General features: G+C 38.5%; 1 protein-coding gene across 1 annotated transcript in view; it reads right to left on the reverse strand.

The window, feature by feature from the left end:
- Window positions 1–643: 643 nt before the first annotated feature.
- The window catches only part of LOC127568854 (sphingolipid delta(4)-desaturase/C4-monooxygenase DES2-like), a 49,820-nt gene continuing 36,379 nt past the window's right edge, over window positions 644–14,084 (reverse strand). Inside the window, exon 3 of the mRNA XM_052013077.1 lies at window positions 644–5,472. Coding sequence (XP_051869037.1) covers window positions 5,329–5,472 — 144 coding nt within the window. The 3' untranslated portion in view covers window positions 644–5,328. The remainder of the gene's footprint in view (window positions 5,473–14,084) is intronic.

Consider the following 14,084-nt stretch of genomic DNA (forward strand, 5'->3'; position numbering starts at 1 on the left):
TTTGTTCACTCATGAAATGTGAGCATTATTGGTAAAGTCAGCATTTAATGTGCATTCCTAATTAAAAACTTAATGGGAGCAGGAATAGGTCATACAGTCCCTTAAGCCTTCTATGTCATTCATTATGATCATAGCGATCAACTTGAGGCACTGCATCAGCTATTTCTTAATTAACCTTGAGAAGGCTTCTTGAACTGCCACAGTCTAAATAGTAAAGATATTCCCAATGTGTTGTTAAACTGGAATATTCCAAGAATTTTAAATCATATCAATGGAGGGTTTCAATACATTTCCAAGTCAGGTTGGTTGAGTTTGCAGATGGTGCATTCCCACCAGTCTGCTGATTTTGTCCTTCCAGATGACAAGTTGCAGGTTTGGCAGGTGCTCTCAAAGAGGCCTTGATGAGTTCTAGCTGTGCACAATGCGCCTGTGAAGTGCTAATGGTGGAGGGGGAAGAATGTTATGGTGGCAGATATGGTGCCAATCAAGCAGGGTGTTGGATGACTGAACTTATTCTTGGACCCGTTTTCAACAGGAGACATTTTATTTGCAGGATGTCAAAGGTTCCATTTCCAGAACATTGCAAAGGGGAAGGTTAAGCAAATAAGAGAATGACTACAGTTGTAAGTATCCACTGCTAGAACATTAATCAAAGTACATCAAGTGATTCAGTACACGAAAAGCATATATTAATGATATAAAACGTTAACCTTCAATTGTTCAGTTACAAATGCAGAAGTAAACATTCAAGAGCTGAGGGAGAAGGTTCAGGTGGATTCCCCAAGTATCCATTCCCCATGTGCAGAAGTAATATTTAATACACAAGACAACTCATTGTGCAAGTAATTTGTGCTCAACTTTATTTGAATTTCAACTTTCATTTTAAAGATTTTCAAATTAAATCATTTAAATACAGAAAGCCTTCATCTATGTAATTTCTAAGAACCTTTGGAAAGACATTCTGACTTCAAAGGGAAATCACATTTTAATATTAGCAGAATAGTTTTTAGGAATAATATTTACATGATCTAAAAATATTTATTCAAAAGAAAAAATATACTCTAAAATATTTCCAGACAATCTTTCCACAGTTTTACTGCTCCAAAAGTGGCCAAGAAGACCAATTTGATTTCACTCCATTTAATAGGCTGGTTGAGATTGACACAAATAAACACATCATTTCAAGACCAAAGCTTGTCTCTATCTATTCAGACAAATCTACTCAGTAAAAGCAAAATCTTCATCAACCCTAAAATCAGGCAAATAAACTATAACATTTCAAGCAGACTAGATTAAGATCTTCCAGTCTAGTCACAGAATAATTATCCAGAAAACAAATTGATATTCTCAATGCTTTTTACCATTTTATCCTTATTGGCAACCAGTAATCATGTTATTTTAATTGATTTGCTGATGTATTAAAATCTTGGGGTTTTTGACCTCATTATGGGGAGCAACTATATCATACAAGTAATTATTTTGCTTGGGTACAGAATTTTGTAGTTATGTAAGTGAATCATTGGGAATGACAGTAAGAAAATAATCTGAGAAGTTGAGATTGCATAAATAGCATTAAAATCAAAGCTCAGCTAATTCACTGTGAACCGAAGATCTGGATGAATTATTTTTGAAAGTAGCCATTTTCATTTGCCCAATAGGTTCTGGAGGTGGGAAAGCTTTTGCTTCTAATGTGCTAAATTTGCATACCACTCAGTCTGAAGGGTACCAATGCTTTGCAAGAGAATATAAATGTACACCCTTCTTTCTTCACACAAGCTGAATCAAGTTTGTCTAAAATCCTTGTGTTTATACGTGCAAATTATTCAGTGCATATTTATCCACCAGGCCTTAGTAATTTTTATTTCTGCCATTTGCTGCCTCTAATTATCACATTGTCTCAGTTTCAGATGCAAAATGAATTTCATCTTCCTTATGCCTCTTTAACCACTAACCTAGAAGAGCTAACCTGTACCAATTTGATTACCTATTCATTCTGTTCTGGAGTGTATTTCCTTCTGTTCATTGAAGCACCACATATTATCCACTTGCAGAATCATTCATTCAAATGTTGGAAAAACTTGATTAATGCATCAGTCTCAACCTTGGGTATTGAGACTTCTGGCTTGATGTAGCCAGAACTACCATACTGTGTTTTAGAAGGCCAAAAATAGCATGGTAGTCTGTTAACATATTAATATGACAATGTTGACATTTCTGGCTGTTTACTTTCTTTGGGACCTGAAGCAGCAATTTGTGAAATAATCCTTCTAGCTTTGATGCCCTACATTGCCTGTGACACAGACTGCCTACATGAAGAGCAATAGCTCTTCGGACTGAGACTATCAGTGCATTCATTTAGCAATAATTTAGGGCTAGAAATCATTTCAAATGAATGATTTCTCTTCACCAGGAAAGTCACAAACGAGAGGGAAGTGAATCCTTCCAGCAGAAAATAGTTGAATCCAATCCCTTCACCACTCAGCTCTTGAAAAATTAAAGATTTAATCTGCTCCTCATATTGTTAGGTAAACACCTCACTGGAACTTGAAGTAAACCAAACAAAATTCAAATCCCTTTATAAACAGGGAAACATTATCCTCTTAATTGCATCAGAATTTACATAATGGTTATCATCTTCACTGCATTATTGCTTATTACTTTATTAATTGCATTCACTTCAGCCCAATGTAATTGCAACTTTAACAGTTCTTAACCTACCTATGTATTAAATAGAACAGGAGTTGATATAAATATATTTATTTCATAGTGGGAGAAACTTTTTACTTTCTACACTTGGTGCTTTCCTCACATCTTTGTTTTTGGATAGGTCATGGTCACAGATTCCATATCTGCCATTGATGCAGCTCCTCATCAATTGATCAGAACATGAAGAGCTCCATATTATCCACCCACAGAGCAATTTTCCTAAACCCCTGATTAAAGTGTCAGTCGTGCTTTGGATTTAAAAACAAGAACAGCCTGCTGCAACCAGCGCTACCAAGAGAAACTTCTACAAGGCTGATAGCAGGATAACAGGCTATTAACATATTAAGATGACATTTCTGCTGCTTCCTTTCTTAGCTGCAATTTGTGAAATGATTCTAACTTTGATATCTTGCATTCTCACTACTTATGACACACGCTTTTCCACTTTGGTTCACCCTCACCAATGAGAATCACCAGGCCTGGTAAACACATTCATATAAATCTTATAAATTCATGCATTATAAACAAAGGATGCCAACAGACTTAGAATCATAGGTAATTTACAATGCAGAAGGAACCCATTTGGACCATAGTGTCTGTGCTGAGAAATGCATGCATTGGTACAGTATCCTTCATGACCTCAAAACTCTAGTGTCTTCTAGACAACAAAGTGAAACTGCCTCATGGAACTCACAGGTTAAGGTTGATTTGAGGCAGCAGCATTTTTCCAAGTCTACATATTTATGGCAGAAACCTACTGTAGTAGGTATGCTTTTCACATAATCATACATCTCAAAGTCCTCCACAGCCAATGACATAGTTTTGAAGTGTTGTCATTATTGCAAATAGATTACTATTGGAAAGAAACAAAATACATACACCATGATGAAGCACTATCATTCAGACTCTAACTGTCAAAGCTTCAGTTGCTAATATTGATATAATAAAAAGTTCTTTATCACTGAGTGAAATGCAAGATAATATTACATACACAAGTAGGTCAGTTTAATTTTTTTTGATTTACAAACTTCATATACATGTGTATTTCAGCATAATGAAGTACTTCTACAAAGCTATTGTTACATAATCTATATCCATACCTTCATTAGTCAGTGAAAAATTACTGCTTTAAAAAATGATTTAGTCAACCAGTCTCCACCAATATAATTTGGTCCATAAGGGTTATCAGGAGAAATCACACTGTCTGATGGTAGTGAAAAGGATTGAGGTTTTAGCTGATGCCGAGTGCATACTTTGTAATAACTCAAGCAAATTCCAATGTTTGAAGTATATCAGATTTCTTCTTCTATGATATTTGCATTAAACTTGGCTGTATGGGGCCTATGAAAGATAACCGGACCTCTGAACTTGCACACAAGGTTATTGCTCATTAAAAAAAATCTGGGAACAGAGCAGAGGTAGGTGATCCAATTTTTTTTTAAATTAAGGAGCAGATGCTGACACATGTTTTAGTTACTAGGTACTCATGCAACCAAAAAGTGGTGGTTTAATGACAACAAATATGCTATTTTAAATTTCTTTCACATGTCACAGCACACAAAGAGTTAGCAGAACGATAGATTCTCATTTGTATTGACAGGACACAAGTATTTTTTTTAAATGGCAGTGGAGGCATTACAGATTATCAGCATCTTCAGTAGAGATAATCATTATTGACTGCATTGTGCATGGCAAGAGAACTAATGACCACTATATTTTTCACATTAAAAAGTTGCAAATTATTTTAACTGTTGCCAAATTACAGCAGGGTTTCTCAAAATTGTTGGTGTCAGTAAATGCAGCAAGCTTAAGCCCAATGTTAAACTCTTTAGCTATGGTCCCTGAAATCCAGTAACATACTGTATGTTTACTCATCCATATGTTACTGGACTTCAGGGACCTCAGAGAATGTAATAAACTCCACATTGATGTACTTAATAAAGACAAGTTGACCTGAGCAGATTATGAGACTCTTTAGACTTGGTGGTTTTATGTGAGAGGAAAAGACAGGGTTTAATATTGCAGCAATAAAGTGATTCCTGTCTCTGGGGCAACTTTATCCAAATAATATTGAATCGACCAGCATATTTGCCTCAACTAAAAAATGTAGTTTTACTGTATAACAGTGCATCTGCACAAGAGCTATAGCATTATGATCAAGTGGTTTCAGTTCACACCAATGCTGTAGTGCAAATTGAGCCTTACCTCGGAGTCACAGACCTTCCTCAAGAGGCCAATCTCATTCAGCTTCATCTCAAAGTCTGTTCACATCTTGACACAATGTCAGTGTGAGGCCAAATTTTTCCCAAAACAAAAATAGAATTGAAATATTTAAGTGGTTAAACAAAATACTGGGTCAACAACTGGCTTAGAATTAGAATTATTTTGAACGGCGCTAAAAATAATTGTAATTTAGTGACCTTATTTAATGTCATCATTTTGTGACATTGCATAGCAGACCATTTAACTTGAATATTAAAAGAACTGTTAGTTCCAATAAATATTATGAATTTAACTGTTGACTTTTCACATACACTGATGAACCTAATATTTATCAGGTTTTCTTGCTTTCATTTCTGATTGCCAAGAATTATAGGGTTTTCTTCTTTATTTCCGTTCCTCTCAATCATCTTTCACTAGCTTGCACTCCCTTTTAATCCTCGAGTAAGGACCAATGCTGTCATCAAAAACAAAGTCCCAGAGCACACGCACCCAGGAGGTGTGCTGGGGTAGGTTCTCGTAGTACTCGGGCGCAATCTCCTTCACCTGTAAGAACAAAAAAAAGATCAGTTACAAGAAATGAAGAATTCAAGATGGAAATTTAATTTCAATCACAGTCAGTGTACATATTGTTGGTGTTTGAATAGTGACAGTTTAAACAGATAAATAATATCTTTTTTTTTTAATTTGTGCATGGTGCAGCTCAGAAGTATTGTAACAAATGATAAGACTCTCAGTGAAAGGATTTATTACAGAGCAATCAATGAGCATGAATTGTTAATCAGCCCTTTCAGTGCTGCATACCCTCTACAAGTGTTCAGGAAAGGCACTTGCCCTTCAACACTACCACACAAACAGCTGATTGACAACCTAAAAAATTACAGAAGTGTAGAAATTAGAATCTCCTTCCACAAATAATACATTCACTTGCAAAATCAGTAACCAGTTTACGGGCAGTAAAACAAAGAGGATAAGTGAATATTCCAATGCTTTATTTACCATGGTGACCTTGAAAGCATTATCTGTTAATATGTAAATTGTTCTACAATCATTCACTTTGACTAACAAAGTTGCAGTTTTATTTTACAAGATGGGTTACTAAAAATGCATTATGAAGAAAACAACAAGCAGGGCACTCTTAAGTTACACAATGAGTAGATGGTAATAATTCTGAAGATGCCACTGTCAATATTAGCACTGGAAGCAAGGATACAGTATCCACGGATGCTGCCTGGCCTGCTGAGTTCCTCCAGCATCATCGTGTTTTTCATCTAGATTCCAGCATCTGCAGTCCTTTGTTTTTCTACAGTAATCGTCCTCTTGCTCATCAAACAATAGGAAATAGTCTACTGAAGCCAGAATATTATTTATGTTTTAGAGTTTAACTGGGAAGAAATTCAGGTGGAAACTGTGCTCCTTCCCACAAAGGTTGCTGTTTATTAAATTAACCAAGTTAATTTGGGATTGTGTTTGAAACCCATTAATAAGTTTGCCATCTCACAGCTACCATCAGGCAAGAGGTACAGAAGCTTGAAGTCCCACACCACCAGGTTCAAGAGCTGCTACTTCAGTTGTTGAAGCAACCGGCACACTAATCACTACAGTGTAGCAACACTATGACCACTTTGCACTAAAATGGATTTTTTTTGTTCTAATTGTGTTCTTTCTTGTTAAAATTGTGAATGCTGCTTATCCAATGCTATGTGCCTGTGATGCTGCTGCAAATAAGTTTTTCATTGCACCTGTGCATACATGTACTTGTGCATATGACAATAAACTTGACTTTGACTTTGAGGCAAGGTTCAGATGCATTGCGATCTACAGGCAAGGAATATCACTAGGCCGGGGCAGTCTATACCTGCAGCAAATCAACAACACAAGCTTTCCAACAACTTAGCCTGGTTCCCTGGTTACCAGTGAAGAGATGGCACCTACACACAAAGATTCCATGGAAATGGTTTTGGGGATTTCCCCCCTTTATAACACAATTGGACATCAGGTGTCCTCTGCTAGAATTACTGTCTGCAGTTTCCAGAAAAATGATGTTAACAGCCTTACTGAACAGCCAACTATACTGAAGAATTCTAGCAGTTAGTAAACCAGGAAGCAAGATTTTTTTAAAATATCCTCTAGAAGGCAAGATAAAACCTGGGGAATGCACATGTAGTTGAAGTAACAGCTTAAATACCAAAAACTTAAATTATTCTGAAAACTATGGAATTTTGCAAAAAATATTCAGAAATGAAATTATCCTTTTCTATATTTAAAAAAAGCATTGGGGATAACCCTAATCTGGTTCCAGGGCCTAGGTGAACAGGACAAAACAGCCATCATCTGAAAAGTCAGCCAGTGGAGAGGTAAGTGGTAGGTAAAATAGCTGTTGTTCAGATTTTCACAACTCTATAGCAGAGCTAGTACAAAGCTACCATGGTTATTCCCTTCCCTCCTGTTTTATAATTCTATAAATACCTACCAATGCTTTCTAATAAAAGATCTGCAGAATGAAGTTGATTAGAGCCTATTACAAGCCCTACATTGCATTAAGTTTTCCACAGGCATTTAGCCAGTTTTTGTGATCTTGCACCTTATTGTCTACCTGCACTGCACTTTCTCTGCAGCTGTGACACATTACTCTGCATTCTGTATTGTTTTACCTTGTACTACCTCAATGCACTAATGAATTGATCTGTATGAACGGTATGCCAGACAAGTTTTTCCATTGTACCTTGGTACAAGTGACAATAATAAACCAATTCCAATCTAAGAAGGTTTTTACCTTTCACTTATCCAAATATAAAAGGATGACCATGATTTATGGTTAAGTGATCCGCTCAATGGGGGGGGGGGGGGTGGAGGGGACAAGAGTTACATTATACAGCCATTTGAGACGTGAATGGTGTTGGGAGCAATGGATCAAATTCAAACTGACTCAAAGAACAGGACAGGAATAGCTGATCACATGATAGCACCTTTACAGATGAGTGGCAATTTCTAGATGTTGAAAACATAGTCCCCACTCCATTGGAAAGGAACCAGACTCTTATTGCGTGCAGAGAACGTGAAACCAAGAAGAAAGGGATCGGCTTTACATTAGCTGCAAATTGATTATTTGTCCTCTACTTTGACAGTGCCTCATTGAAGGCCAGGTAAACAATAAAACCGAGAACTGCATTGTTCTTGTTTATGCTTAGCTAACTTTTTCAAGTACTCCACCCAACAAAGAAATTCTACCTTGATTATTTGAAACCAAATAACTACCATTTTACTCCAGCAATTATTCACAACAGCTAAAAAGTAGCAAACCACCAATTTGCGTTTTAATTTTTTATAAAAATCCACTAGGATTTAACAGCACAACAGAAGACAAGCATCGTTATATGGAATTAGTATAGATGGGTTCGTGATGGTCAATGTGGACACGGTGGGCCTGAGGTGATGCAGGAGCAGAAAGATTTGTAAATGAGCAAAAATCCATGAAAGTGACAAGGTAGGAAGAGAAAGGGATTATAATAGCATGTGGGATCTTGAGCATTATAAATAGAGGCATAGTATACAAAAGCAAGGAGGCTATGTGGATCCATTATAATTGACTGCAAAAGCTGCAAAAAAAGAGCAAAGCATCCAACTCTCATCACCATAACACAGTTAGGAGATGACCATCTTGGAGAAAGTGCAGCAGGGATTGAGTAAATGGTTTTGAGGATTAGGGAATCAAGTTATGTAGACAGATTAGAGAAACTGGTATTGTTCTTTTCCCAAAGAAGGTTGACACAACATTTGAAAGCTCTGTTCAAAGTCGTGAAAAGTCTAGACACAGTGAAGAAAGAGAAGCTGTTCACATTGGTGGAAGGGTCTTAAATCAGAGGACATACATTTACAGCAATTGTAATAAAAACAGGACCGACACAAGGAAAAGAAAAACATGCAGCAGGGAGTCAGGACTTGGAATGCACTGTTGAGAGTCAAACAGCATTTTTAAAAAAGGTAACTGGATAGAAACTAGAGAAAAATGAAATGGCAGAGCTATGGGCTAAGATCTAGGAAGTGGGACTGGCTGCCTCTGCAGAGAACAGGCAGAGACTCCAGAGGAGACACAAGAGGCTGCAGATGCTGGAATCTGGAGCAACAACCAATCTGTTGGAGAAACTCAACAGATTGAGCAGCATCTGTGGGAGGAAACGAATCGTCGACATTTTGGGTCAAATCCCCGCATCAGGATTGGGAATAGAGAAAGGAGATGGCCAGTATTAAGAGGCAAAAAGGGCACGGTGAGACAGGAGGCAGAGGTGATTGGTAGACTGAGGAGGGGCAAAAGTTGACAGGCAGGTTGCGCTACGTAGGGAAGGGGGGGGTGGAGTTGGGAGACAGTGGCAGGTGAATGACAGTTGGAGGCAGACAAAGAGAAAAAAAGAGAGGCAGATGAAGCGGGGTGGGGGGGGGAGGGAGGTGGGAGGGGAGTGTGAGGTTGGAGACAGCTGCTGGAGGGAGATAAGCAGGAACACAAAGGGTTACCAGTGCTGGAATCTAGACTCCAAGTCCCAAAGGATTCTTTTCCTGCTGTAAGATTTCCATGATTCTGTATCTTCCTTCCTCATACACATATCTAAAATCCCTTAAGGTAAATCATCGCAAAATAAATTTTAGAATGTCACCTAAGAACCCTCATAACCTTTTACTAGAATACCAAGTAACACAATCCACAGCAGGATGCCCAGATTCCAGCCAAAGACCTTCTTCCTGTTCTGAAATCTCTACCAATCCAACCTGTTAAACTAAGGTACCTCAATACAATGTGAGTATTTTTGTACTTCTCTCACTGGTTTAATCTGCTGAATTTTTGGGGTTTGACAAAACCTGTCTTGTGAATCTGTTAAAATTACACTGAGTTACAGCTTAAGAGAAACAGATTTAAAATTCATGTCTTTTTGCATAGGATGAAATGAAAAACAAAATTAATACTAATTAAGGTGCTGGGCTGCACATTAATGTCAGGAATTGCATTCACAACAAACTGATATGATCGAATGAATATGTTGAGGGATTTTGGATTCAACTGTATTTTAGGTGTTAAAACTAAAATATATTGGGCTGTTTTTAAGTGCATGATCTCTGAAGAGTTCCCAAAATGGTAAAAAAGAACTGCTTTATTTACCTTGTAAGCAAAATCAAATCTTAATGGCTCCACTTGATTCATCCACCAAGAATTTTTTTGTTTTAAAAAGTAATTGTTCCCTTCTCTCTCATAAAAGTCTAAAACGTTCACATGCATCTACCCTGTGGAGATGCACAGTACAGAATAAAGACACGCTGGACAAACACTCACATTGAGAAAGTGGAACTTTACATCAAGGTGTTTAGTCCCTCTCAAAGCATGAGGCACACAACACACTGCGATTAGCATGTACCAGTTAATCTCTATGAGAAACATGCATCATGGAACAAAGCGTAATTCATGGGCATGAGGCACAGTGTGTAACACAAGTGAGTAACTTGGACAACACATTACTGTGAATTTGTAAGGACTACAATGGTAAAGACCATTAACACAACAAAAAAAATAAGGTCCTCAAAAGTGTGTTATCAAACAGAGCCTGACAATGAGCCGAACGGAGATGTTAAGACAAATGATCAAAACCTTGATCATACAGACTGGTAACAATCTTTTAAAGAAAGAAAGAAAGATATATAAAAAAAATTATGGAGAGGATTCCAGAGGTGGAGCGATTATATTTTGGGATGATCAAGATGCCAGAACTGGGAAAACAATGATATCTTGGAGGGGCCTAAGGCAGATGGAGTTTCAAGGAATGTGGAGGGAAGAAGCTCTGAAAGCAAGTGCGAGAATTTTAAAATGGAGCCATTGGTTTACAGGGCAATGAACAGAGAATACTGCATGTTATGACGGGGCAGTAGCAGCATTTAAGATAACATCAAGTATAGAAAGGGTAGAATGAGGGAGGTTTGCCAGGAGTGTGTTGGAATAGTCAGACTTATGGCTACCAAAAACATGAATGAGCGTTTCAGTAGCAAGTGAATTGAGGGAATATCACAGTGCTGGAAAAGACGGTCTTCAATGTTACAATGCTGGAAATGATCCCAAGCTTGTTCTGATGTTGGCTGTGACACAAAGGTTGCAGACCGCCTTACTCATTTTCAAATATTTGCCAAGAGAGATGGAATTTGTGGACTAAAGAAAGTGGCTTTGGACATTCCAATATTTAATTAATAAAAAAAATATGCTCCTTCAGTAATGAATGTCAGACAGGCAGTAACGATTTCAAGATAGTGGAGTGGACAAATAGTAGAGCTGCATCTTATCAATGTATGTGGGGAAATTCACCCCGTTTTCAGATAACGATGTCAAGTGACAACATCCGTAAGAGAATAGGAAGCTACTTAACACAATTTACGGCCCAAGCACCCTCCTCTTCAGACTCCTCCTCACACTCTATCCCCAAACTCCACCACACCCATTTCCACAGAGAGAGTTACCTGCATTTACTGTACTGTCCTCCTGAGTCATGGCTTCTCTTGCCTTCTCAGATGGTGGAACTGTAGCCATTAATTTCTTGTTTTCTATGACTACCCTGGGTCCGGCTCCATCTGTCGGTTCCAGGCTTCTTGGCACCTCTCAAGCCCACCTGAGCAGTGGTCTGTTTGGGGAGGGCTAGTACACCCTATTGCTTGATGGTCTCCTGGATCTCTTCACCGCCAAAGGCCAAGATCCACTGAAACACACAGCTCCTCAGGCCCTGATGACCCAATCCAATCAATATTTACAATCATTGGTACACAGACCTGGCCCATAAGCAATTGGAACCATCAGTTTTCACTGGTAACCTGTTTATTTTTCCCAAGACTTGGGGATTCCTTCCTGCATGCTTGCCCGGCACCATTTTGCTATACACCAAAATGGCACATTCAAGGGACTTCTGATACACATCTTGGCATACAGCACAAAACGTGCAGCTCTTAAAATGCATGCTAATCAAAATGATATTCTCAATTGACAAATGTGGCTATTAATGCACTGTGATTGTCCTCTGCAGCCTTACAGTAAATTCCATTCAATATACCCTTTTCCACCTCCTTACTCTGAGAATTCAGTGCATGCATTGTTCCCAGTAAGACAGTTCCACGTCTTTGCCCCCTCGTGTCAATGCAAACAAGAAGCTAAAGCATTGTGCCATCTTGAATGGGCATTCTGAAAACAGGTAGCTCCCATAACATCTGGAGCATGGTTTCCTGCTCCTTATGCCTACAGGACTTGCGGGTTTCTTGCTTTGGCAGTCACTTCAAGCAATGGTTTCCCGCCGAATCCACTTGCAACATCAATTTGACCCAGTCGCAAGGAAGACCATGCTGTCATTATCATCTCTGTGGGCTTGTTCCCTCTGCACCATAGAGTTATGCCCTGAACAAAAGTGTTTTACTTTTTATCCCCCAATGCATCTCCATAAAGGAGGCTATTCTGCAAGTTCCATCAAATGTAACATCCAGCAGGTCAAACAGTTCTGCTTCAATTTTCTTATACCCCAAACAATTTCAGTGCTGGATCTAAAGGGTTCTGAAAAGTGCACCTTTTAGCCAGTACCTTAGCTAGACAATGTATTTGCAAACTATTTCTACTGGTCTCCAGTTACACAGGCACTGGATTAAAATGTCTCTCAAGAACTTTTACAATGTGCTTGTAAGAGACACGATTAAATTCAGCATGCAAATATGTGAACATACTAATTAGGAGCAGGGGTAAACTGCTCAGCCAGTCTCGCCTGCACTACTATTTAACAAGATCACGGCTGATTTGAATGTAACCTCAATTCAGCATTTGGCACGCATATTCTTAAAAATTACATACATCCTCGATATCTCCCACAGTGCCCAAGGTGTTAACTCATCTCCTTAGTCTTTCCTGTGAGTGTTTCAGCTTGCAAACTGTTACTCACTAGGTTACTATTGGTGAATGTCCCTTTAAGATAGAGCACAGTAGTGTGTGTGTGTGTGTGTGTGGGGGGGGGGGGGGGCGTGATGACAACAACAGAAGATAAGGACGTAATGACGTTTTTGAGGAGGGGGAGGGGGAGACCAGCCTGCTGGTCTCTGTATCGATGGTTGAAAAACAATGACTGTGTCTGTCACTATAATCCACGTATGGATTTTTGGAATAATCTGGTGGAGTCCACTTTGTCATTAACCTGTAGTGGGAAACAGGTATTTGTGTGGATGGCCACGATTCGAGTGCTTTTGGGGTGGCAGATGCTTCGGAACAAAGCGGTGGAGTAGTCACTGCTGAGTAGACACTGGGGTGTCGTATGGGTTCCATCGTGGAACATTTGGATTTCATAATTACTCTCTACGTTTTGTCTTCAGTCAACAGTGGTTGTTGAAGAAGCCTTTGCTCATGTTTCACCTTACAGCTTGCTGAACTGAATTTTGAGAAATATTCCTGGACTTGGAGTTTGGGAATTTGCCACACACACACTTCGAGTTTAGTTTTTGGGGTAAATGTTTAAGATCTAGCATTTTTACTTCTATTTTTCTTATTATTAACAAAATAGTTTTTAACACACATGACTGGGTGTGTTTCTTCTGTTGCTGGTACGTGACAAAATATTGTTTTTGATTTTTCCTTCAGATATTCCACTTCACGCAAAGTGTACTAGTAAAATAAGTAATGCATAAATCTAGATATTTAAAGATATAGGCCATTGTGACAGAAACGATGGCAAGTTAGTAGGTCTAACCCAAGCCCATGTTATTTAGACTATTCTGGCAGTTTTTAAAATTGTGTATACTTGACACACAATAAAGTTTACTGCAAAAACACCCCTGGCATGCAGACTGCTTTCTGACCCACATTAACCTGCAGGAATTCACTCTGCCTGATGGAACAGAAGCACGTCCTCAACCTGAGAAGGTCACTCTCAACACCAGTTTAATGATCAGGCTCATTTGGAAAGTAACAGAATCCCAGCTGACCAAATATAAATGAACCAATCAAGTTTTTAAGGATCTATTTCCAGGTGTATTTACTTGGATATATTTTGTGAGATTTTCCATTTTGATTACATGGCACTTGAGGGGGGAAATTAATTGACAGTTTAAGCTAAGTTATTGTGTGAGGCAACAATCTCTGAAGGTTTCAGCTACTTTGGCTG

Source organism: Pristis pectinata, chromosome 1 (genome assembly GCF_009764475.1).
Source record: "Pristis pectinata isolate sPriPec2 chromosome 1, sPriPec2.1.pri, whole genome shotgun sequence".
NCBI classification, from domain to species: Eukaryota; Metazoa; Chordata; class Chondrichthyes; order Rhinopristiformes; family Pristidae; genus Pristis; species Pristis pectinata.